The sequence below is a fragment of the Sceloporus occidentalis genome, unplaced genomic scaffold, assembly GCF_023333645.1.
Source record: "Sceloporus occidentalis isolate IW3139 unplaced genomic scaffold, rSceOcc1.0.p SCAF_99, whole genome shotgun sequence".
NCBI lineage: Eukaryota > Metazoa > Chordata > Lepidosauria > Squamata > Phrynosomatidae > Sceloporus > Sceloporus occidentalis.
The window spans coordinates 2718637-2743617 of record NW_028317079.1 but is presented as its reverse complement, the minus strand read 5'-3'; the positions used below and the strand labels follow the sequence as shown (position 1 = coordinate 2743617).

General features: G+C 39.5%; 3 protein-coding genes across 3 annotated transcripts in view; 1 reads left to right on the top strand and 2 right to left on the bottom strand.

The window, feature by feature from the left end:
* The window catches only part of LOC149284109 (putative E3 ISG15--protein ligase HERC6), a 32078-nt gene extending 12361 nt beyond the window's left edge, over positions 1–19717 (top strand). The window contains exons 10-23 of the mRNA XM_089497142.1: positions 61–114; positions 928–1027; positions 1663–1852; positions 2392–2534; positions 2850–2966; positions 5584–5691; positions 6090–6260; positions 10107–10250; positions 11544–11710; positions 12470–12530; positions 14992–15062; positions 15714–15897; positions 17100–17202; positions 19512–19717. Of these exons, the coding sequence (XP_089353268.1) occupies positions 61–114; positions 928–1027; positions 1663–1852; positions 2392–2534; positions 2850–2966; positions 5584–5691; positions 6090–6260; positions 10107–10250; positions 11544–11710; positions 12470–12530; positions 14992–15062; positions 15714–15897; positions 17100–17202; positions 19512–19717 (1819 nt within the window). The remainder of the gene's footprint in view (positions 1–60; positions 115–927; positions 1028–1662; positions 1853–2391; positions 2535–2849; positions 2967–5583; positions 5692–6089; positions 6261–10106; positions 10251–11543; positions 11711–12469; positions 12531–14991; positions 15063–15713; positions 15898–17099; positions 17203–19511) is intronic.
* Positions 19718–21249: 1532 nt separating this feature from the next.
* On the bottom strand, positions 21250–21465 carry LOC149284108 (phosphatidylinositol N-acetylglucosaminyltransferase subunit Y-like). The gene has a single exon (XM_089497163.1). It carries the CDS (start codon positions 21463–21465, stop codon positions 21250–21252), a length of 216 nt encoding a protein of 71 aa, XP_089353289.1.
* A 33-nt stretch (positions 21466–21498) lies between these two features.
* LOC149284107 (protein preY, mitochondrial-like) lies at positions 21499–22995 on the bottom strand. Its single transcript, XM_089497156.1, has 2 exons — positions 22784–22995; positions 21499–21643 (listed from the first exon to the last, which is right to left on the bottom strand). The coding sequence occupies exons 1-2, from the start codon at positions 22993–22995 to the stop codon at positions 21499–21501; spliced, it is 357 nt and encodes a 118-aa protein (XP_089353282.1).
* Positions 22996–24981: the final 1986 nt, after the last annotated feature.

The following is a 24981-nucleotide window of genomic DNA, read 5'->3' as shown; positions in this document are numbered from 1 at the left end:
GGCAGCGTAACTGATGATATAATAAATAGTTTACACAATTGATATGTTTTTTCATTACAGAGAAATAAACACAATATTTTCTTCAGCTGCATGTCTGACTGCAAGTTTTCTAAGGTAAGAGAGTTTTTGCATTAAAGGTTTTACTTTATATCTAGTAACGATATGGACTGTTAAAGGGACAGTCTAATGTCCCTAACACTCCTACTATAGGAGAAACCATAGTACCTTAATATGCATTCTTCCGAAACAAAAAAAATAAATACATAGAAGCCATTCTGCAAAATCTTTTTCTTCCACCATGATCCAAAATTTCTTGCCACTGATTGATTGGCTGCTTGCTTAAGCGTAAATCAGTAGCTGTATGGTACTTCCCAAAAAATCAATGGGACTATGTTTCTGTCACTGATTGACAGCTAATGCAACCATTAAAATGAATGGGAAGAATTCACATATACGCACTGCAGCATTCAGCAGGGCCAGTGCTGGAGCAGAGTGGAGGTGAAATGCATTCGGCTGAATGCATTTCCTGCAGGGCATTAAGCGCAGGATTAAGGAAAGAGACAAATGCATTTGGGGGGAGCTGCAGAACCCCATGACAATTTAAAGGGACTATATACCTATCATATGCATTAAAGTAACATTCTGTGGGCCACTGTTCTGTGTGTTGTATTATTTAACTAGAGTGGATTATCTATTAGGCACGCTATGCCTGTGCCTAGGATCCTCTGAGGTCTGGAAGCCCTGGCACTTTAATGAATAACCCAGATCCTCACCTCCACCAGTCGAAGAGAAGTAGACTGACCATCAGAAATAGAAAAGACTTGTTTACATGTGAACGGATTGGCATCCACAGCAAATGTGCAAATGTTCAGAGAGAAGAATTTGCAACATTACAAAGATGTACCTTTTTTATCTGGTCTTTCCTAGACCCTCCAGCCCTCTCCAATCATCTCCTCTACAACTGGACTTTGAAGCTGCCAGAAATGTATTTGCAGAACTAAACAAGGACAAAAGAATGTCAGACATTGTAAGATTTTTTTCCTCTTTTACCATGAATAAGATAAAAATGGACACCGACTTAGACATAAAACTTAAATACAACTTTTCACATAAGAATCACTAGATTGTATATTAGCACTCTGTGCCAGATCAATATGATGGCCCACATCTAACAATACCAAACCCATATTACACTATGTTATAAATTCTATGAAGCTTTAGAAATAACCCCAGTGAGCCATATCTGGTGGTTAAATCGCCAGTTAACAGCTCTATATTATATGATAAAAGATTATTTTCAAATGTGGAGCAGCTATAAAAATGTGCAGCGTTATTAAATAGCTGTTAAGTTATAGGATAAATTTAAGGGACACTCCAGCCATCATATACATACCTGGGAACCTGTGGGCTCTGGCTGCCAGGGGCCTACCCTTGCGAGATATGGCCAGGACTGCCCACTAATGTTGAGATTTTTCAGAATCTTCATTTTCTTCTTTTGTCCCTGCACTACAGCTATTTGCCTTGCAGGATGTCCTGCTTGGCAATGCATGTAAGCAGAATACTTTCTGCCAGGAAGCTTACATGTCCTTACACACACTTACATGTCCTATGAAACTTAGTATTTTGCAAACTCAAAGATTCTTTTTCTGATTTGGTTAACAGATATGCTCCAGCTTCAAAAGTGATCTGATTCCCTGCATTGAGTCTCTCCCAGTGCTCTATGAGGCTCTAGCTATCATTATCTTGCTTCCAGAATGCTCTGTAATGCATGACCCGAGTTATAGCTTGTTGTTGGTGATCCCCTTTGCAAGCGCTGTGAACAACCTGAACAAAAATGCTCTGAAGATATTAGGTATATTTATACTTGACTTTATTGTTTAAGTGGAGAAGTGATTTGGTTTTATGCTTCTGGTGGAGCTTGTAATTCAAGGCATGTGCGATAATAAACGACGCCAACTGTTTAAATTTCACAGATATTTTATACAAATACATATTTTATTAAATCTGATCTGAATGTAGACAAAATAATTGCGTGAATATCTTGAACAGCGGGTAATAACGCTGTTTGGTTCAAATAAACATTTTATTTGGATTCGTTACTGGTTTGTGATCGACCATAGTGGCCATTGGACAATCCAATTGCATAACAGTATTGTCATACTCACCATCTGGATATATGATTAGAATAATATACACTCCATAATTACAATAGAGAATTCTATTGACACAATGTCACAACATCATGGTATTTTGCTGAATTTATGTCAGGGATGTGTACTAATAACTTGTGTGAAATATATATATATATTTATATATATATATATATATTTATATATATATATATATATATATATATATATATATATACACTGATTTGTTATTTTTATACAGTAAAATTGTGGTCATCAATGAAGGCTCCTGACTTTGAAAAGCAAATCCAGTTGCTTAAAGCTTCAGTGGTGCGGTCAGTACAGTCAAATCAGATGGATTCCAAGACTAAAGAACTACTGGAAATGCTGAAGAAGTTGTATAAGGTATTAGTGAACACTGTATTGGGTTATATATGCTACCAATCTTTACTTTTCATTAACAACCGTTTTTCCTTAGGTAGACTTTTATTAGAGTTCTTCTGCCAGGATACCCTGTTTGCAGGTCAAGGATTTAGTGTTCCTAAAAGGCTGTCTTGCTCCAAATCTTTATAGGCGATCGTGCCATTTACTTAACAGACCATATGTAACAATACAACAAAAGTAATAGTTTATATTTTAATGCTGTATGTGCTGTGTCCTAACAATGCTACGAAATACATCACATGTTCCAGTTTACAAGTTTCTGTTTCTATACTACAGGCAAACATGAAGGCCAACTGTATTGTGCCAATCAACACGTTCTGTATTAACGAGCTCTGCCCCTTTATCATCCTGCCGAAAGATATTAGCAACTGGCGTCTGTGGCAGTCTCGATCTGTGAGTTCACTGCTTTTCAAATGTAACCAACCTTGTTACATCACAAATGAGATAACTGTATCTTTATGTATTATCTATTTCATGAAAGATTCTATAAACCTTTATCCTTAAAATTCAAAAGCCATATTGTATAGTTTAATTTGGGATACTTTTGTTTAATTTACCCTCAAAAGCCATACATACCATAAAATGTTTGGTGATCACTATTTCATAGGTAAAATATTATTAAAATAAAATAACTGCATTTAAGGGCACTACAGTGCATTATAGATCTTAAACATCAAGCCAGATGAATCTTGTCCTTTTCTTTTTTTACTCTCTTCTACCCTCTGTTCCACCTTCTTCACTAAGAAATACAAAACCCATGAAAAATATATGTAGGTCTTATCAGCAATGTGCTGTTGTCATGGGTATGTACACTATAGGACCACAAGTATGTGGACACCTGACCATCACACCTATATGAGCTTGTTGGACATCCCATTCCAAACCCATGGGCCTTAATATAGAGTTCCTGCCCCCTTTTACGGCTACAATTGCCTCCACTATTTTGGGAAGGTTTTCCACAAGATTTTAAACTGTGTATGGTAGAATTTGTGCCCATTCAGCCAAAAGAGCATTTTGATGTTGGACGAGAAGGTCAGACTCTCAATCAGCGTATTCATCCCAAAGGTGTTCAGTGGGGTTAAGGTCATGGCTTAACCACCAAACTTGTCAAACCATGTCTTGATGCAATTTTATGCAACTGGAACTAAGAGGCATAACCCAAACCCTGAAAAAAGGCCCCAGACCATTATCCCTCCTCCACCAAACTTTACAGTAGGCAGAATGCATTCCACCAAACCCGGATTCATACATCAAACTTCTACATAGTGAAATGCGACTCTTCACTCCAGAGAACACGTTTGCACTGCCCCAGAGTCCAGTGGAGGTGTGCTTTACACCACTCCAGCCGACACGATGGAAACCTTCTGAGCGTTGGAATAAACCTGTCATTCATTTTGTTACCTTTACAGATAAAAATGTAAACTAAAATACCATCCATAATCATCAACTAATCAACCTGCTTGAGATGTTCTTAAGTGGGCATATTTTGAGTGTTTTGCTTAACGAAGGCTTATCCATTCCTCTTCATCGCTGTGCCTTTAGAGAAGTCAACATCTCCTGTGCAGATGTGTTTATTGGTCGTCTCCTGCAGTATACTAGTCCATAGCAAATATGTTTTGTTTTAGTAAAATGTATTTAGTCATAAAGTATAGATTAGAAAAGATCTTAACGGTAAGATATTTCTGCAACAGGGTAGATATTCCTGGTGCAACAAGCCAGCTGCCAACAGATTTAATAAATTAAAAGAAAAGCAGGCCCATTTAGTCTGGCCCTTTTTACCTGATGTAGAGACATAGACCTTAATCAGTCCTTGTCTTTGATTTAGTATAGCTTTATGTCAGGCCCTTCCATGTTTAAATTTTCTTATTCTGTTAGCCTCTACCACTTCTGAAGGGAGGATGTTCCATTTATCGACCACCTTCCCAGGAAGTTTTATTTCCTTACATAATACCTAAACCTCCGACCCCCCGGTTTTAGACTATGGCTTCTTGTAACATGTAAAATTAGGAAAAAATAGTGCAGTAGGTAAGAGAGCATTTTGATCTCTTATAAAAGTAAAAACAACTATGCATGTTGGGTATTATTATAATTGTAATTATAATAATCATGTTGTTAAACATAAAAAAAAAATTCTATATCAGTGGAACCTAATTTGAAAACGAAATCAAATCAAATTACAAAAAAAAATAAAATCTTAATTTTCACTTTTTCTCACATATTATTCATAATAAATGACAGAGTATACAGCAAAGTGGTATACATTGAAAGCCATACCTGGAAACTTCTGGGTTCTGGCTACCCGGAGCCTGCCCTTGTGGGATGCAGCCAGGACCGCCCACTGATGTCAGGAGGCGTTCCTGCTGACATTGCTGGAAACACCCCCATTTAAAGGCGAAATAGGCGGGGAGCGGGGCGTGTTAAGACCCTGCTCCCGTGACCCGGAGGATTCGGGTGTTGATCCGGAGAACCAGAGAAGCGGTGCTTCTTCCGGAGTTCTCCGGTTCAAACCGGAGAGTTCCCAGGTATGCATATACATCTCTCCTTGTAAAAACAATAAATAATTTGTATGGTTAAGCTAAAAATCACAAAAAGGCTTTGTCACAGTGATTAAACTGTCACAAAGAGGCTAATCTTGTTCCTTGTTTACCTTTTCTCCCTTCACTTATATATCTAAAAAAGATTGTATCACCTTTTTGTGTTTAGCCGGCAATTTTCTCCTGTATGTGTGCTTTGCCGCATTCAATGGTACTGAAACCATTTTATAAGTGTTTTGTTTATCAGTATCTTCTAATGATCCCCACCAGATCACCTCCAGAATATCTCAACATGTACTTAGACGATGCTGCACTTGGACAAATGTTGTCCAGTTAATAGTCCATTTTACAACAATGTAAACACTTATATTTTAACATACAAAGCCAAGGTATATAAGTCTTATCTAGAATTTTACCATGGTTTCACTTTCATAGTTTCTCAATTAATCAGCCACAAATCTTCATCTCATTCACAGGATGAGGATGGGAATCAAATACCAGTGATATATTGTCGTTACCCCTTTATCTTCAACTTCATTACCAAGGTTCAAGCTCTTCACATTGATTCAGTTCAGAAACAAGAAGTAAGTGCCAGTTAGCCAATTTTAACCATAGACAGTTTTTTGGCCTTTAATCATTAACACATTTTTATAATTTTGTTAGATCGAAGTTTGGTTTAAATGAGATATACAGTGATAAGCTCCCCAAATTTAGCCTATGTATTAGGGCAAAAAAAAGTCTAAATTACATTAAGTTTTAAAAGTTCCCTTTTAAGGCTATGCCTTATCATTGTGAATGATGCATTTAGAGGTTACCAGCCTCCATAACATATCTGGTATTATTTCACACCTATGTTGATGAACTTGATATAAGAAAGAACATTACATTGGTCTAATGTATTACTTCGTTGTTGTGCGCTAAAAAAAGCCTTTCACTTTTTCTTGGACACAGTTACTGATTTTACTTTTTTCTTTTTTTCAAGTTAGTCAAGTTAAAGGCCCATGAACAAATTGTGCTGAACAGACTTCAGATGAATAGTGACCTTCCTAAAATACCAATTTTCCATCTCAGAGTCAGACGCAGTCACCTGGTAGAAGACACTTTACATAAACTGAGTATTGTGGAGGACTGTGACCTTCAGAAGCAGTTGCAGGTACTGTAGTAAATGATTAAAACTGACCTTTGTTGAGCCCTGAATCTCATTCATGTAGCAGGTACCTCAATTAGGGGCTGCTTGGTCCCCTCTATAGACATTGAAAAGGCCTTTGATAGGGTGAGTTGGCGGTTTATGATGGTCACCCTGTCGCATATGGTGAGTTGGAGTTGTATGGGGGTGTAAACAATTATAAGATTAACATGGATAAATTGGAGATTTAATATCTTTCCTGCTCTCAATCTCTATGTAAGGGTACTGGCTGCCGGATAAGGTAGGAGTCTCGATGCAGGGGCCGGTTCGGATTCAGAGCATGGCCGTAGGCAGGCTGACGATGTATTCAGTTCAGGACTGCTTTCCAATTTAGCCTTAGTCTTTTTCTTGGGTGCCATCTATAGGTGTTCTGAGCACAAGAAGGATATAAACTTAGCATGACAAGCTCAGTACAGGCAGGAAACTGGAAGCGCATTGGCAAGGCAAGAGGTAGCACAGCTGGAACAGACAAATGATGAACAACCTCAAATCTGTGCCAGCAGGGAAAAGAAAAATGCCGGTGCGCTAAGCTAGTTCCAGGCTGAACTAATACAAATGTGTAACTAGCTTAGCGCACCAACATTTTTCTTTTCTCTGCTTACACATACCGTATTTACTCAATTATAAGACGACCCTGATTATGAGACAACACCCCACTTTATATACCCCCTATATTCCACTTGGCCACCCAGGAATGCCACTCTGTCCCCATATATGCCTTATACCCCTTTATGCCACTCTGCCTTCCAGATATGCCTTATACCCCCCCTTTATGCCACTCTGCCCCCCAGAAATGCCTCATACCTCCCTATATGCCACACTGCAACCCCCCCCGACTTACCAATGCATCCCTAGACTTGTCCTCCGTGCTTCAGACTCCTTGGTGTCTTCCGCTGGGGAATCTATTATGGAGCACTGGAAGGTCATGTCACACCGGCGCTCCGTTATAAAACTCCCCAGAAGAAATGCCGGTAGCAGAGGAGACTGTCTGTGCGCATCGTGCAGACGTCTATCGCTGCCAGAGAGGAGAATCCAGGTCCCCTGCGGCTCTGCGGGGGATCTGGATCTTAGTCTTCTATCCTGGACTCCATTTCAGAACGTGAGTCTAACTATTCCTATTAGCAAATCTGCTAATGCTTATGGGTTTAACATGCTAGAGATCTGAATATCTTGTCAAGGTAGAACAGAACAAAATATATTGTAGTTTGCTCCTCGAGCGTTGGCCCTACTCGGAAAGCCACTTTTAATTAACTCAATGAAGAAATACAGCAGATACCGGACATTTCCATTGTCATCAATGCAGGTTTTCTCTCTCCTCACATGAGTTTAGAGAAAAAAATTAAAAACATATCTGTATAAGATCTTGATGCACTGTTGGGTGATTCAATGACCTATGAGAACTTTTGTCATAGACATACCTGGGAACATCTCGGCTCCGACTACCAGAGCCTTCCCTTGCGGGACGCGGCCAGGACTGCACACTGACGTTCGTGGACGGTCCAGCCGACGTCAGGGGCGTTCCCGCTGACGGCAGCGGGAAACACCCCCATTTAATAGAAAAAATGGGCGGGGAGTGGGACATGTCTTGACCCGGAGAACCGGAGGAGCAGCGCTCACCCGACAATCTCTGGGTCAAACCCGGAGAGTTCCCAGGTATGGTCATAGAGCATTCTAGTCTGGTTCTATGAATAAGCACACCTTAGTCCGAGTAATTCTCCAATGACAACATCAAACCCAGATTCACAATTATGGCCTTTCTCCTTGTTTTACTGACAACTACCTAAAACAAGATTTGTAGGCTGCTCTGACAAATTTTATTTTGGTAGCTTTGCTAAAGAATGTGGTAATTCAAAGAGACCCGAAAGTATATATGAATTGTAAAACGAAGTAAATAACTTTTTACTAATTTGCTTTTTTACGGAGCCCAACAATTTATGAAGTACTATATACTAACAAGATATCTTGAAAATGTTAACCTTTAACCCCTTGATGACAATTGCCGGTCCGGGCACGTCACCGAAAATCGTGACGATTATGACAATTGACGTGCCAGGACCGGCACGTCTTTAAACGGGTGAAAAAATCGATCCGTGATCGATTTTTTCACTCAAACGGTGTTGCTCTAATGCCTCGACATCGAGGCATTGAGCAACACCAAAAAAAGCATTCCCGGCCCCCCCCGATCGCTCCTAGGAGCAAATAAAAAAACATGTTTGAAAGACTGCACGTCTTTCAAACATGGCGGCGCCCGCCGCCGAAAAACGGGTTTAGGAAGCGATCGCGAGTCGCTTCCTTTGCTTAGCTGGTGTTGCTAAGATGCCTCAGTATCGAGGCATCTTTGCAACACCTGTTTAGCAAAGGAAGCGACTCGCGATCGCTTCCTAAATGCTCAACTTACCTTCCCGGTGCCGGCGTCTTCGAAACACATGCGGTGTTTCAAGATGGCGGCGCCCATCAAGCCGGGGGCGGAGCCTGCTGTCATCATCGGGGGGGGGTGTTGCTGGATGTCATGGACATCCAGTGAATAACACCCCTAGTGGTCAGATCACTCATAAGAGTGATCATGATCTGATAAATCAAAGGCAATGTTTTCTAAACATTGCCTTTGATCAGTATTGGATCTGCCTCCCTCCTTCACTTGCTTCTAGTGAGGGAGAGAGACAGATCAGTGTGTTTTTAGGTATTCTCAATAATATATATTATTATTGATCCAAAGGCTCTTATAAGAGCCACCCATTTAATATTAACCCCTTCATTGCCATTGATCACTGCATAAACAGTGATCTTGCATAGTGGCAATTGTTTTTGGGGTTCTTTTTTTTACATTTTTTTTTACTTTTTATTTTTTTTTGTACTTTTTTTTAGGGTTTTTTTAATTTTTTTTATTAGAGCCATTAACCCTTTCCTTCCCTACTATTTTTGCTGCAATTGTTGCCATGCAGCGGTATACGGCTGAGGAGGCATGTTCCAAATTTGGCCCTTTTGCCCCCAAACAATCTGACAAACCCATGCATGTGGGGTATCAATGTACTCAGGAGATGTTGCTGAACACATATCGTGTTGTGTGACAGTGACATATACCAGGAGCTGTAATTTTACACCTGAAGTACAAAGTATGTTTAAAAAACAGCAAAAACAATTACTATCACAAACTTTGACAAGGGTTGGTGGTAGGATTAGTGCATGGAAAGGGTTAAACTATCAGCATCTAAAATACCCTGGGGTGTCTAGTTTTCAAAAATATATGGTTTGGTGGGGTAAATTTAATTTGCTGGCTTCAAAGATGCCCCAAATACCACATGGAGACAGAATTACCAGATTCAGAGAAAAATGGTTTTGAAATAGCAAAACGCTACTTGTACTTATTGCCCCATAACGTGTAGAAGAAAGCAAAAAAACATAAAAACATTGGGTATTTCTAAACTCGGGACAAATAGTAGAATCTATTTAGCAGGTTTTTTCAGTAGTTTTTTATGATGAATAAAAGATTTTTCAAATAAAAGTGAGAATTTTTTTTTTTTTTTCAATTTTTCGTCATATTTTATTATTTTTATTATAGAAAATTACATCATATATAAAAAATTATGGTGTCTGAAGAAAGCCCTTCTTGTCCTGAAAAAAACTATATATAACTTGTGTGGGTTTAGTAAATGGGTTAAGAGAAAATTACAGCTAAACACAAACACCGCAGAAACGATAAAACAGCCATTGTCACGAAGGGTACAAAAAATAGAATCAGCCTTTGTCACGAAGGGGTTAAAAGATGTAATGCTTTTAAAAAAAAAAACAGAAATAAACATATTTTGTCTGCAGGTGGAATTTGCCAGTGAGACGTCATCTAACCCTACAGCTGTTGTTATAGAATTTTTCCTCCGCGTTTTTGAAGAGATGGTTAATCCGGATTATGGATTGTTCCGCTACTCTGATCCATTACTACCAATGTGGTTCCCAAGCAGTGTAGGTTTATGGGGGATATCAAATGTATGGATATAAACTGTTATCACTTATTGTGGTGTTTTTTATGTATTTCGATAATTTTATAAGAAGCAGCTACTTGTCCTGAATAAAATTGTGTATAATATATGTGGATACATCAAATATGGAAAATAGAAATCATATAGTAAAAAATATAGTAAACGACCATATAGTAAAAAATGACAAAAAAAACCCTCCGTTCTTTAGGGTATATAAAGGGTTAAATTATTGTGAATGTGAATGTAGTATCTGTGCATAAGGGGACTGGAGAATTTAAAATTAGTAATTCAAAATATAAAACATATTTTGTATATTTCTTCTATAAAACAATGTCACATTAACCTAAACAATTCTCTTGCGTTCATTTGATAAAGTGAAGTAAAGTAATGCAATTATCGGCTATATAAACCATATTATAAATTGTGTGTCTTTGTTCAAAAAGTGTGGTGTCCATGATCGTTGGCAGCCCATTTGTCAATGTCTCTGACAGATGAAGCCGGGATATTGCTTTCTTTATCACCTTCTCTTTCATACCTGAGAGGAAAGATAATAATAAGAACTACTGTTGATTATGGTCATAACAATAACCGAGGCGTGAGGCCATGTATTCTAACAAATTTCGCTTCTTTTAATAAAATACATTTTAGAGCAAAATAAACTGTGCTATTGGAAATGTTCCCAATACAATATTGAAACAAGGGGCATAGATTTGCCAAAAATATATCAATCAGTGGGGGAACTATCGGGGTCGCAGGGGTCGCGACTGCAACCGGGCCCTGGAGTTCTGCCAGTCAGGGGGGCCCAAGGGGTGCCGAGCAGTTGCTGAAAACGACCGCTTGGCACCTCTTGGGCCCCCCTGACTGACAGAAATCCAGATCGTGAGAAGGGGGGGGTAGGGAGGTAGAGGGTAGATCGTGAGAGGGGGGGTAGGGAGGGAGAGGGTAGCTCGTGAGAAGGGGGGGTAGGGAGGGAGAGGGTAGCTCGTGAGAAGGGGGGGTAGGGAGGGAGAGGGGAGATAGTGAGAAGAGGGGGTAGGGAGGGAGAGGGGAGATAGTGAGAAAGGGATAGATGGGTGGGGGGGGGCCTTAACAGATTCTCGCACCGGGGCCCTGAGGTTTCTAGTTACGCCTCTGATATCAATAATACATATATACCGTAATAAATAATATTTTTCAGCTTTTCAACAACTTTTATTAACGTTATTTAGAGTCTGGATAGGATGTTGTATATTTATGTAGATTTATGAACTATTTTTTTTTTTCTATTCTTTTTTAGCCATCAGCAGACAAAAAAAAATACTTCTACTTTGGTATATTGTGTGGACTTGCTATTTTCAACCAGATGGTTGTTTACCTTCCATTTCCTTTAGCTTTATTTAAGAAAATTTTGGATAAAAAAGCAACTTTGGACGATTTAAAAGAGCTCCAGCCTACTGTTGGACGGTAAGAAAATATGTATTTTCAGCATTTTATGACAGGTAGACAGGGAAACTTTAGAACAAACTGGGTCTGGATAGTTTTTTTTTTGGTAGCAGCCTCTTTCCTCTCTAAACCCACCTTTAAATATGAAAGCTCTGAAATCTTAATCTATCTTGCCATAACTTTGTGCGGTTATACATTTGTGCTTGTGCTTAATATACACTGCCAATAGGAATGATCAAGTTACTGATGGATTATTATTGTTCTATATCATTTACCTGACATTTGCAAAAATACACGGTATGTTCTTACAACCAAATGGTTGTTTTAGCCGTATAATGCCAGTAAAGGCAAAATGCCAGTAAAATTGACACTTATCAATCAATTATATTCAATAGTGTATTTTACAGCATTTTGATGTCACTCAATTAGTTACCCAAGTCTGTCTTATTATAGAGATAAGCCAAAAGGACTCCAGTGCTATTTTAGGGTGGACAGAGCTTAATATTAGCCATCATGACTACTTTAGACCACATGTTATCTCTTTTACGTTAACTGCATTGAATCAAATAATAAATTTCCCTTTATAAATAACAAAAAACACCAGAAACAGATACAACAGAAAGTACATTATTATAAAGCTGATGATAGCCATGTTTCAATTTATTTTATGTAAGATAACAAATGACACTTAGCTTCCTGGCGAGCTAAACTAAGCACAGTCTCCAAATAAAAGGTACGGTAATATTTACAATGGATGCCACAGAAAATCTCTTTTTTTAGGAGCATGCAAGAAATACTGGATTATGGAAATGAAACTGAAAATCTGGAACTATATTTCTGTGTAAGTATAAATCATGTTTGAAATAAAGTATTATCACCAGTGTTTATTATTTCCAGTACAGAGTGTTATTGCTGTAAGGAAAACTTGTATTAGGATATTTACTATGTGTCTAACCTAGAGGTAGGTCAAAATAAATAAAGGCTCCAGTCACTCAAGGGTTCCAGCTCAGTCAGATTTATTGAAAGACGACAGCAACCTAGAGGTAGGCACCAACATTGCTCATGGTAAACATGTAATGGGGTCTGTGGTGGACAATTTAATAATGTTCTATGGACCTTCAGAAACATTGCCATTGACACTGGTGTCCTTGTATGGATACTTTGCCTATCCCTGGTCCCACCATTGTCACAAGGCACATGACAGTCATACATGGTCACGGCCCTACCATATACATGCCACCATGGACACCATGGGGTTCTTTAAAAAGTTAGCAAGCAAGTGCATGCTGGAGGAAGGTGTTAGTTAGCTAAGGGAGCTAGAAACCTTAGGGTCAGCCTTGCACATGATATGAGAGAGGATTGTGACGTTAGGTCCTACACAACCATCCCAATTCTGCTCCCCTCTGCTAGTAATCATGGTTTTATTTCAAACTGGGCATTACCCACATTGTGCCAGCTCTCTGGGTATACCAGACCTGGGCTTGCCGTTGAGCATGCAGGGCAAATGCCTGATAAAGCCCATTAGTGCCCAATAACACCTCCCACCCAACGTTAACAGAGCTTGAGTGGCTGTAATATGTAATACTTTAGTGTGCTGCTGCATGTTGGATGCAGCCAAACACAATATACCTAAAACTTGTAAAGTTAAATAATGTAAGCGTTTAGAGTGAGACTGCATCAGGCCCGGACTGGCCATCGGGCATTTGCCCGGTGGGCCGGGCCGCGGCAGGGCCGGATTGACTTAGGGGCTGATGGAGCTGCAGCTCCAGGCCCCTACCTTAAAATAGGCCCAGTCAGGACCGGACTGACTGGGCCCCTTAAGCCTGCCGCAACTGCGACCGGGTCCGCCACTCTAAGGGGCCGGGAAGCCCCCACCAGGGCCGGCCTTACGGGTGTGCGGCCACACAGGGTTTAAATAAAAACATCGGGTTTTTTTGTTTTTTTTTACTTTAACATCCTCCATGTTAATTAAAGGTTTTTTTTAACTTTATTTAACATGGAGGAAGTTAAATAAAGTTAAAAAAAAACAAAACCCCGATGTTTTAATTTAAGCCCTGTGCGGCCGCAGACCCCTAAGGCCGGCCCTGGTGGGGGCTTCCTGGCCCCTTAGAGTGGCGGACCCGGTCGCAGTTGCAGCGGGATTAAGGGGCCCTGCGTTAATGCGGCCGTAGAGGCCGCATAGACCCAGTCAGTCCGGCCCTGACTGGGCCTATTTTGAGGTAGGGCCCTGGAGCTGCAGCTCCATCAGCCCCTAAGTCAATCCGGCCCTGCCGCGGGCCCGGTCGCAGTTGCTGCTTGCTCCGGCAAAAAGGTTAGTAGGGTGAGGGTAAGTAGGGTGAGGGAGGGGGTGCAGTGAGAAGGGGCAGAGGGGGGGTAGATAGTGAGAAAGGGGGAGAGGGGATAGATAGTGAGAGGGGGTACATATTGAGAAGTGGGGAAGGGGGTACATAGTGAAAAGGGGGAACATAGTGAGAAGGGGCAGACAAGATGGGGAGAGGGGGTAGTGTGAATGCGTATGGGAATGAATGAATAAATGTGTGGATGAATTGTGTGAATGCGTATGATAATTAATGAATTCATGTGTGGATGAATTGCTTGAATGATTTGTGAGACTGCATTAATGAATGTGTTAATGATTTGCGTGAATGAGTGAGTAAATACAAAGATGGTACATGAAGGGGGGGCTGTAACAAAAAAGAAATAAATAAAAATGGGCTGCCCAGGCTTAAATGCCCGGGCCTATTTTTTGTCCCAGTCCGGGCCTAGACTGCATGTATCCAGCAGGTGGGCACATGGATGTGGTTTATAAGCAACAGGCGGTTTCTATACTCAGTCCAGTCCTCATCAAGACGGAACCACCTGCAAGTGAACCACACGCAGCCACACTTACTTCGACCTTAAAGTGCCTTGTCATTGCCAGCTTGGCCCTGAGCACAAGTACAGTTTTAAGCTAGTCATCGCAAGCTGAGCACACTCACACTACCATGCGCTATAGTGGAGTCTCACACTACGTAAGGAACATCCTCCTGTGCAGATACAATGTTCAATGAGCAGAGCCCAGTGTTTAGCCTATCAAGCCATCCACCATTGTTTCCCAGAATATGGATTACTGGCAACTATGTACACATGTGTTTTTAAAAGCATTTTGTGTGGTAGTATAAATATGATAGCTTTGTATGCTTCCTTCAGCAATTCTTTTTTGTTGTAATGGTTTATGGGACCATCTTTTGGGATTATAAAGAGGGAAGTATAAAGAGGTCCTTATTTTGACTAATCTTATCGGTATTTTCATGCATTTGCAGCTGTCTTGGGAGAATAAAACAGTTGAGCTGATTCCGACTGGAGCATCTATACCAGTAACCAATTCAAACAAGTACGTGTAGAGTTCCAGCAATCCGTTTACAGTATGATTGGTCAACAAAAAAGCTTTTTAAGATAACAAAAGTACCGTAACTTAAAGATTTCCCATATCTACAAATGAGCAGGTATCAAGGTCACCATTGGAGGCAGTCACATGATATTTTGATGGAATTGCCAACACCACACTGATGTGATGTGATTGATGTGATCATTATCTGCATACCTGAGACTCTTGAAATATTAACCCCTTAACAGCCCATTGTAAAGATTCATTGTAGTGATTCACTAAATTTGTAATTTAAACATAAGTGAAATTGAGTCACCTGGGAACGCCCACTGACATCGGTGGCACCGCGTCCTGCCAGGGTTGGCCCCGGGTAGCCGGAGCCCTCAAGTTCCCAGGTACGATACTGACATACTCTATAGCTCATCACATGTGGTTTTAGTTTTCGAGGAGATTGGGCTAAGCTAAGAGAGAGCAAAAACCAGAGTTCCTCTTTAAAAATGTTAACACAGCTTTCCCGAGGCGTTGGTTAATGTAAACATTTTTCGGTGACAGATCCACGATGAAGTCTTACTATAAAATGGGAGAAGATCAGTTTAATATATTATGAAATGTATTATTTAAAAACTAAAAATTCTCTTTTTATTCTTTCTTGTAAAGGAATGATTTTGTTAATAAATCAGTCGACTACATTTTCAACACATCTGTGGCAGAACCATTTGAGGAGTTCAAGAGAGGCCTCTACAAAGTCTGCGACAAAGATGTCCTTTCGTTTTTCCAACCTGACGAGCTCATGGTGGCTGTTACTGGAACTGAAAATCATAACTGGACTAACTTTGAAATGGTGGGAAAGTAGGACCTCCTTATTGTATAATCATGATGTATATTCACTAAACTGTGAGATATAAAACAAACTCTATGCATTATGGAGACCCAAACCTTTATAATTTCTTAAGGCCTGCATAATACGTAGTTCAATCACTGAGTGTAGTTCATTTTTTGATCCTTGTTTAGGGACAGGTAACAGGAGAGTTCATTATACTTTACGAAGGTCCAACCCAGTGAGCTTATGCTGCACGAAGAGCTTGGCTGGCCCTGTATAATGTATAGTCAAATCAGTGAAGTTTCTTGAACATTTATTAACACATTAAATTATGCATTACATTGGGCCTGCTCAGATCTTATTGCCACTGACAGTCCTTTAAAATGAATGAATAACCGTTAACCGCCCTGTAAACAACGCTCTCTTTAGTTAATATAAAGCCCTCTTGTTGGATCAGTGTTGGGCCTATTTACCTTGCTAGAGTTAGTGACCAAATAAGATGACTGCAAACTCTCACCTGATTGCCGCTTTGCCAAGTTCATGATAGATGACCTAAGTAGTGAAGTTACTGCAAGCATGTCTTTGCCACATTTAGTTTGTCAGGGCAGATTTTAATGTACTTTGCTTTTATTGACAGTGAAAAAACAATAACTTAGTAGCTAGACAGTATAGCATGAACTAGAGCTAGAGGCTGGGGGAACCCAGAGCCATGCAATGGTCCAGCTTTTTGATCCAGAGCTTGTACAGTCATACTTGGCAGCCAGGAGGAACACTGTGAGGCTCCAGCTTACCAAATAGGGTGGGCAGGTGGCCAGCATTTGCCCGGCTTGGCCATTTTGTAAAGGTCAAACTGGTTGCTGTTGGATCCTCTGACTAAGCAGGTTCCTGTAGGGAGAAGGCTGTATTCTGACAGCCTGTTCTCCCCTCTGAGTGTAGAAGCCAGCGTAACTGGCTCCTCACGGACAGACACAATGTATGTCAATCAATGGGAGTAGTTGCTGCACATGTGCCAAATAGACCTCTGCCCATAGCATTCAGCACTGGCACCGTCAGGCAGTAAATATATCACATGCAGGGAGATGCGTGTTCAGTCTCTTACATCTCCTGTAGACAAAAATAGCGGGGGGGGGGGGCAGGTAAAAGGGCAAATGCGTATAGCAGGATTCTGCATATCAAAATATTAACTGGTAAAATTCACTTTTAATTCTGTTTCCCCCCTAAAGTTTACCATTTACCTGGGAAAATACTCTCGGAACCATCCAACCATCAATATGTTTTGGAAGGTTTTCCATGATTTACCTCTACAGGAGAAAAAGGGATTTCTTTGTAAGTATATCGATCACCATTGTTCTGCCCTTGTGTAAATTGAATCCAAACCAATTAATGAACATGCGGTGCACTTTAGTTAAACTAATATGCATTTTTAAGACTAGTAACCTAGGGTGGGTTTGGCATATTTTCTTTGTTGTAAAAAATATCTAAAAACAAATGGCATATATTCAATGTATTGATACTTAAACTATGATGTCAACATAATTGATTTCTAGGTACACTGTGACCAACTGTATGTGGACATCCTTCCTATTATTGAGTTGAGGTGTCTCAGCCATACTCATTGCTAACAGGTGTATAAAATCAAGCACATAGGCAGCCATCTCCATAGACAAACCTTCGCAGTAGAATGGGTCATACTGAAGAACTCAGTTATCTTGACTTCAATAAAATACCTATGAAGTGCATATTATGCACTAGGGCTGCAACTAACGATTATTTTCATAATCGATTAGTTGGCCGATTATTTTTTCGATTAATCGATTAATCGGATAAAAAATGAATGTACATTTTTAATTTATTTAAAATAATTTAATAAACAAATGATGTTAAATACAAACGCAGAATAAAAAAAAAAACTGATAAAATGCATTTCTTGTCTTTATTTCCCAACCAGCCCCCCCAATTTATGCACATTTGAGCCCAGGCTTCCCACACTGCCTCCCAGACATGCCACTCCACGCTGCCTCCCACATTTGCCACTCCACGCTGCGTCCCACATATGCCACGCTGACTCCCACATATTCCACTCCACGCTGCCTCCCACATGCACATTTGAGCCCAGGCTTGCCACGCTGCCTCCCAGACATGCCACGCTGCCTCCCACATATACCACTCCATGCTGCCTCTCACATATTCCACTCCACTCTACCCCCACATATGCCACTGTGCCTGATACGCCTTATACCCCGATACACCACTCCATCCTCCCCAGACACGCCACACTGCCTCCCAGACATGCCACGCTGCCCTCCCCACATATGCCTTATATACCGTATATGCCTTATACCCCCAGATATGTCACTCCATCCTCCCCAGATATGCCTTATCCCCCCAGATATCTCATAGTCCCCTCAGAGTCACAGACCATACTTTTATAAATAAGTACTGGGTTAATCTTCACTGCCCCCAGGATTTAGATTCCCCTTAGTCTGCCCCCCTTTACCTCTAACTGCACCTTAAGTTAACTTTATTAAATTAACCCTCAGTCCTCATCATTAAATTAACACTAAACACCCCATTAACCATAACTACCCCTAAATTAACTCTAAATACCCCATCAAACACAACTACCCTAAATTAACCCTAAACACCCCATTAACCACAGCATCCCCTAAATTAACCCTAAAGACTCCCATCAACCACAACAGCCCCTTAATTAACCCTAAACACCCCATTAACCATAACTGCCCCTAAATTAACCCTAAACACCCCATTAACCATAGCTGCCCCTAAACACCCCATTAACCATAGCTGCCCCTAAACACCCCATTAACCATAACTTCCCCTAAATTAACCCTAAACACCCCATTAACCATAACTGCCCCTAAATTAACCCCCACCTCCCCTAACTTTCAGCAGCCCAAATATTAATTTTATACTTACAGTTAGATGAGTGTCACAGCCATGTGGTTCTGGCCTTCTGGGAGAAGGAAGGGGGCGGGGCCAGTTGTCACAGTGATTACAGGGAGGGACTGGTAAGTAGGAGCTGCTGCTGTGAGTCACTGAAACGGTTTATATAATGAGGGGTATTTTTCAGAGCGTTTGCTCTGAAAAAACCCTCATTTTATAATCGATAAAAATCGATTCAACTAATCGATAATGAAATTCGTTGGCAACGATTTTCATTATCGATTATTATCGATTTTATCGATTAGTTGTTGCAGCCCTATTATGCACTAATAAAGCCTTACACCAAATTGCTCAGGCTATATGTAAATCAAATATGTAAATTTACACACATTCAAAAACGTATTCCTAATTCCCAAAATTACCTTTTTTCCTTACATTTTTGTAGTACAGCTTGGACTTTTGTTACCAATATATAGATAATATTCAATGAAAGGATTGAGACCGCACAGGCATTTCAGACCTCAGAGGTCCCTTTTACAGATGGATCCGCTATCTGAGAGTGAGATCTCTGAGGTCCCAAAACCTAATCCGACATTACACCGTTTTCTACATCGGCCCAATAAAAGGTGTCATCTTTGATTAAAGGCTCAATCTTTTTATTTAACATTGCAATATGACTTTTTATAGTTTTCTTTAACCTATAACTATTCAAAAAATATATACATTTTCAGTTTTCCTAACAGGAAACAACAGGATTCCTCTAATTGGGAACCTAGGGATGAGGATCTCTAGTTTTGGAGCACCCAATGAAACCTTCCTCCCAGAAGCACAGACATGCTTTCAAACACTCCTCCTTCCAGAATACTCCAACATAAAAACTCTCCGACGGAAGCTGCTCCTGGCCATACGCAACAACAGAGGATTTGAAAAAATCTAGAATGTTCATATTTCACTGATGAATGATTTTTCCCTTATCCTGAAATTGCTCTGTGATATTCCATAAGCATGTTTTACTGTTCTTATATTTGTGTTAATGCTTACTTAGTATATAGTAAAAAGAATAACTGAACATATCAGAGAAAAGCAGAAATATGCAGATATGAGTAAACCTAATTAAACAATCTCTAGCACTTTGATTGCTGTTAACAAGGACTCCAGTGTCGTTTGTCCAGTCAACAAGTGAAACCCATAAAATCTGTAGTCCATATTAGCATCATACCAATAGTCTTCATATTGATGCTCACAGGAATACGCTTACGGTTTTTAAAGTATACAAAGCTTTGGAGTAGAATAAACTCTGGATAAAATACGCCCAGAAAAGCATTTCAGTAATGAGAGGAGCCGTGTTCTAAAAGTATTTCTGCTAACTTTAGGATAGGTTCATAAGAAACGATGTTAATACAATTATGGAAATTAGGGCACGGGGCAAACCACATACCCTACGTATTAGTCAATAAAGAGGGTTTGAATAATAAAATTGTTTGTTTTCTTAGATATAGCCTAATGCCTGAAAATAATCACATATGCAGTTAAGGATTTTGCAGCACCTCAGAAAAGGGCTTTGATTTGGTATTATGTTCATGACAATGAATTGTTACCATTATGTTGATGTTTATGCTAATCAGTAAAACGTATGTCATTTTTGTTTATGTTAAATATATATAATTAAAAAAAAGAGTGCTTAAAATAAAATTTGTGTCTAATGTTCAGCAGATATAATTGATTTTGTGGGGACTCCCAACTCGTAGTACCCAATTCTGTATGGCCAAAATTGCTTCATGAATTTACTTTTGCTGCCTTAGTGCATACTTATCCTAACAGTTGTTATAAAGTGCTTAACAAACAATATTTTACAGGGGCTACTGCAATACAATATAATTGGAATTTAAATGTATTCCTGCGCCTGACAAGCTTTCCTTGATATCAGGGTTTCAACTGAAACAAAATCTGTTAAAAACCCTTCCCCTATCACACCATGTGATGATACTCAGGGGGCTCTGTCTTCAAATAACTGGATTCATTAAAACATACAGAGACCTCAGTTGAATATTCACTGCTAGTTCTTGATCCTCATTAACTGTTTTTATACTAATATAGCCGATAGATTTTAAAACAACAAAAATGGCAGAGGACTGCTGGTTTTTTGTAGGGTTTGGGGCATATCTATAAAGAATGTAAATGTATAATGATGTGCACTATATATTAAAGTATATACAAATATAGATACTGAAAGTGCATGTTACTTTCTACATTTTTTTCTTTAATATCTTAGATATGAATGACAAGAAATGATTATTGTATACTTTATTCTAATTCTACAAGATTTGCAAACTTCATTAGCTGCAATTCCAAGACACTGGCATTGCTGCCTTGAATGGAAAAAAAAGACAATTGCCCAAGACAGCTGTGATAGTGCTTGAAAAAGAAAGTAGGATTTTTGTAAGCAAGCTGCTTGCCTTCAGCTATGCATTAGTTGTGCCTGAAAAGTTTTATTCCCATCCAGGTCCACAAGTGAAAAAACACATACACTGGCAGGGTGACCGGGAGAAGCAGGCTGTAAAAACACACACTTGCGCTACTGGTGCATCCTTGAGGGAAATCCTCGTCCACTGATGCAGCGTAGAATAAACCCGCCAATGACAGGAGCGGGACAAGCACAGTCACTGTTGGCAAAGACAAAAACATCGTGTCACTAGTGATGTTTAAATGCGATTGCTTTTAAGATGTGCTGCCTGTATCCTCCGGCTTCTGATCTTTGTGGATCATTCTGGCATCCTGAGGAGTCATGTTAGGGATTCCATCTACAATGGGGTAAGCGATGCCCAGCTCATCATTAATAAGCTCATTAGTTTCTGCTTCAAACCTAGACAGAAAAAAAAAAAATTTAAGTCCAAGTTCCAAAACAAAACATACACAAGCATATAAGGCAACATTTATTGGTACCTCAAGTTATTTTGGATCCACACGGCATAAAATATCCCCATGTCTGACTACTAGCAGTATTGAATATTTTTTAATAAATCCATAATGTTCTTTTAAGAGGTTAATTAAGTGAAATTATAATAACTCTGCATATTGTAAGGGCACCGTCTGGAAATCTTAATTGTGGATGACATTTCAAATAGAAAAACTACATAGCTGGGACTGGTAAGTGTCTTTTTTTTTTTTTATTCTTTGCTATAAATCACCCAATGCTGAATCTGTCCCACCTACGAGTGTAAACTATTTATATAAGCTTCATTAGAGTAAAAAAGATGGAAAAACAATGAACGCTGCCCTCCCAAACTGAACCCTCAAAATAAAATATATACCCTGGCACCATAAGAGCTGCTCCTAAGCAGTGTCTGCATGTACATATTACAAGCTCACACCTAATAATATAGCTCCCCGATGTACATTAAGCACTTGTCTGTGTTGTGGTTACTCACTTTAACAGGCATTATAGCATTTATGAGCAATTGCTGTTTAAAGTGAAACATTTGTGTTACTAGCATCAGTCTGTGTGTTTAAAACAGCTCTAATGTAACGTCTTCAGGCAGCTGCACATCGGTAAACGGGATGGCTCAGTCTAAATCACCCAGCCTGACACAGACTAATGAAAGCCCATGGCGGAAAGCATTTCATCAACCATCATCAGTGCCATAAAGAATCAGTTCAGTGTGGTGCTTGAGCAGGGAAAGCCATCTGAAATATCACATGACTGATAAGAATGGTTTTTAGATAAATCAAGTTTACTGGAACAAAAGGAGATAAAATTGTTGTTGTAAATGCTAACTTACTGTATGTAGAACCCTACATTATGCCACTGGAATAAATATTCTATCAATGGGACTTTCCCTTTAACATGTCTATGGACTGCTTGACTCTATATGGCTAGAAGAAGCAGGCTGTTCAGTATAGACCTACCGTATATCTTACAGGTTACAGACTGACCTATATAAGCAACTTTTTACAGACCTAAAAGATAAAATGGCTGGCATAGTTAAGGATTATCCAGCTATACCTGAGTGGCTTCCTGGACAGAGGGCAGACCAGGACCTGCAGTAAAGCAGGGTCTATGGGAGCGCCGTCTTTGTGCTCCTGCTTTGCAGACGGGTGGGTGACGCTGACATGCAAAGACTGCAGCCTGACAGCTGGCAACGAGCGGCAGGCTACAGACACTGGCCACCGGGCTAATGACTCACACACTGCCCTGCAGACACCCAGCCCCAGCATGATCTAACTCCTACAAGGACAGCAGCGCGGCGAGGCTCCCACTTCCTGTCTGTGCGCTGCTCTAACACGCCCCCAGGGTTTCAGAGCCGGATACAGTGGTTCCTAGTCAATACGGGGAGACTACTTTATATTTGCTATAACGCTATGTGTCAGCTCTAAATAAATAACACTGCTGCTTATAAAAGCCGACACACACGGAACTGCACAACTATAGAGAAAAGAGCGGTATTATTAACAAGTTATAGGACCGAAGTCCTTCAGTCAGTAAAGATTGTATATGTTCTAGGTCTACACCCATTCTCATACCTGCCTGTGGTAGACAGAATGACTGGGTCTAAATCACCCAGCACCTGGAACTGATTAACAAAAGCTCATGGAGGAAAGGTTTTCATTGAACAAACAGGACTTCATTAGGACTGCCAAAAAGAAGCATCTCAGTGTGGTGCTTTTTAATGTGAGTGGCCTGAAACAAAACCTCCATTTGGCAATTTGATGATATTTGGTATTATTAAAGGAAAATAATATAGGAATCGTGTTCCTCTTGTTTTTCAATTGATTGTTACACGTGTAGCTTTCGATTAATGGCAAATCTAAGGCTAATATTTCACTCCTAAATAAACTGGGGATATATCTCTATATTATAATAGGGGAATTAGGGTGAGTTGACAGAATTTCCCCTCTTATAATTTGAATCACCTTGTTATTATGATGACATAATGAAAAGATTTTTGCCAATTTTATTTATGATTACTTCCACAGGTTAGGTGCAGCTGCTGAAAAAAATAAATTTCTATCCAGCAACATCCCTCGCATGCAGTAATACCCGATATATTATTTTTTACATACTTTATATAGACCTGATGAATCACTCCTGTGATGACATATTAACAAAAATGATGCCATTGTGACATTACTGAGCCTTAGAGATTCCAAAGGTGTCTGGACAGACAATACTGGGTTTTTACAGCAGAGACCCAGTGTGTTGACCAGAAATAGAACTTCTGAAAGAATGTTCAGGCGTTCAAACAATACAGGTGTACAGGTGCACACATCAAGCACAGTTACACTTAAGCTGTCAATCATGAGCCAGCGAACCTGACTCCTGACTAATACCCAGGGCATTTAGGACAGTTTTTTAAGAAGGTAATGGCATATTCTTATGCATGAACTGGTTAAAATGCAATATAATACAAAACTATATATTTTTTTAATTTCAAGTTCTTATTAAAATGTTTCTTTCTGCAATTGGATCGTACAAAAGAACATGACTGGTCAGGAGGTATATTTTGTAGCTCATTTTAAATGTAGATATGTAAGTTAAAGGTTCAATCCAGTTGAGTGTGTGTCTGGATGTAGCTTTGATTTCAAATCACAGCAAGGGTATGTATATACATTTCAGAAGTGTACCAAACTAACCAAATGCTACGGACATGAATGGTTGAATACCTAAGAAGTTGCCGCTTCTAAATAACACAAGCTTCATCTTCCAAATGTTTGCTCACACAATAGTGTTTACATCCAAGGTAACAGTTGTCATTACAAGTATTACCGTATTTACCTTTGTAGCTAGACTGTTCATTTGAATTAAAATATACACTCCAGCGCCCCATGTAGACCCACCAATAAAGAAAGTTCATAGTAAAAGTACATGGTAAGTACGTAGTAAATATTTTAAATATGCATTCTTTAGCTGAAAATAAAATAAAAAAACACAAACCATTAGAAGTAACTAAGCTATGTAGTTAAACTGCATTTTTGTGTACTTTCACGTACTGTCACCTATATCGGCTGCATATATATTATATATATATATATATATATATATATATATATATATATATATATATACATATGTACGTCCACATCTATTGGATAAATGTATTAGGTGAAGCAGGAGCTGTTGAGAAAATGATTACTGTATATAGACAAAGAAATACTGTCATGAGATGCATGGTTTATCATTTTGTAACACATGGTAAATGTAGT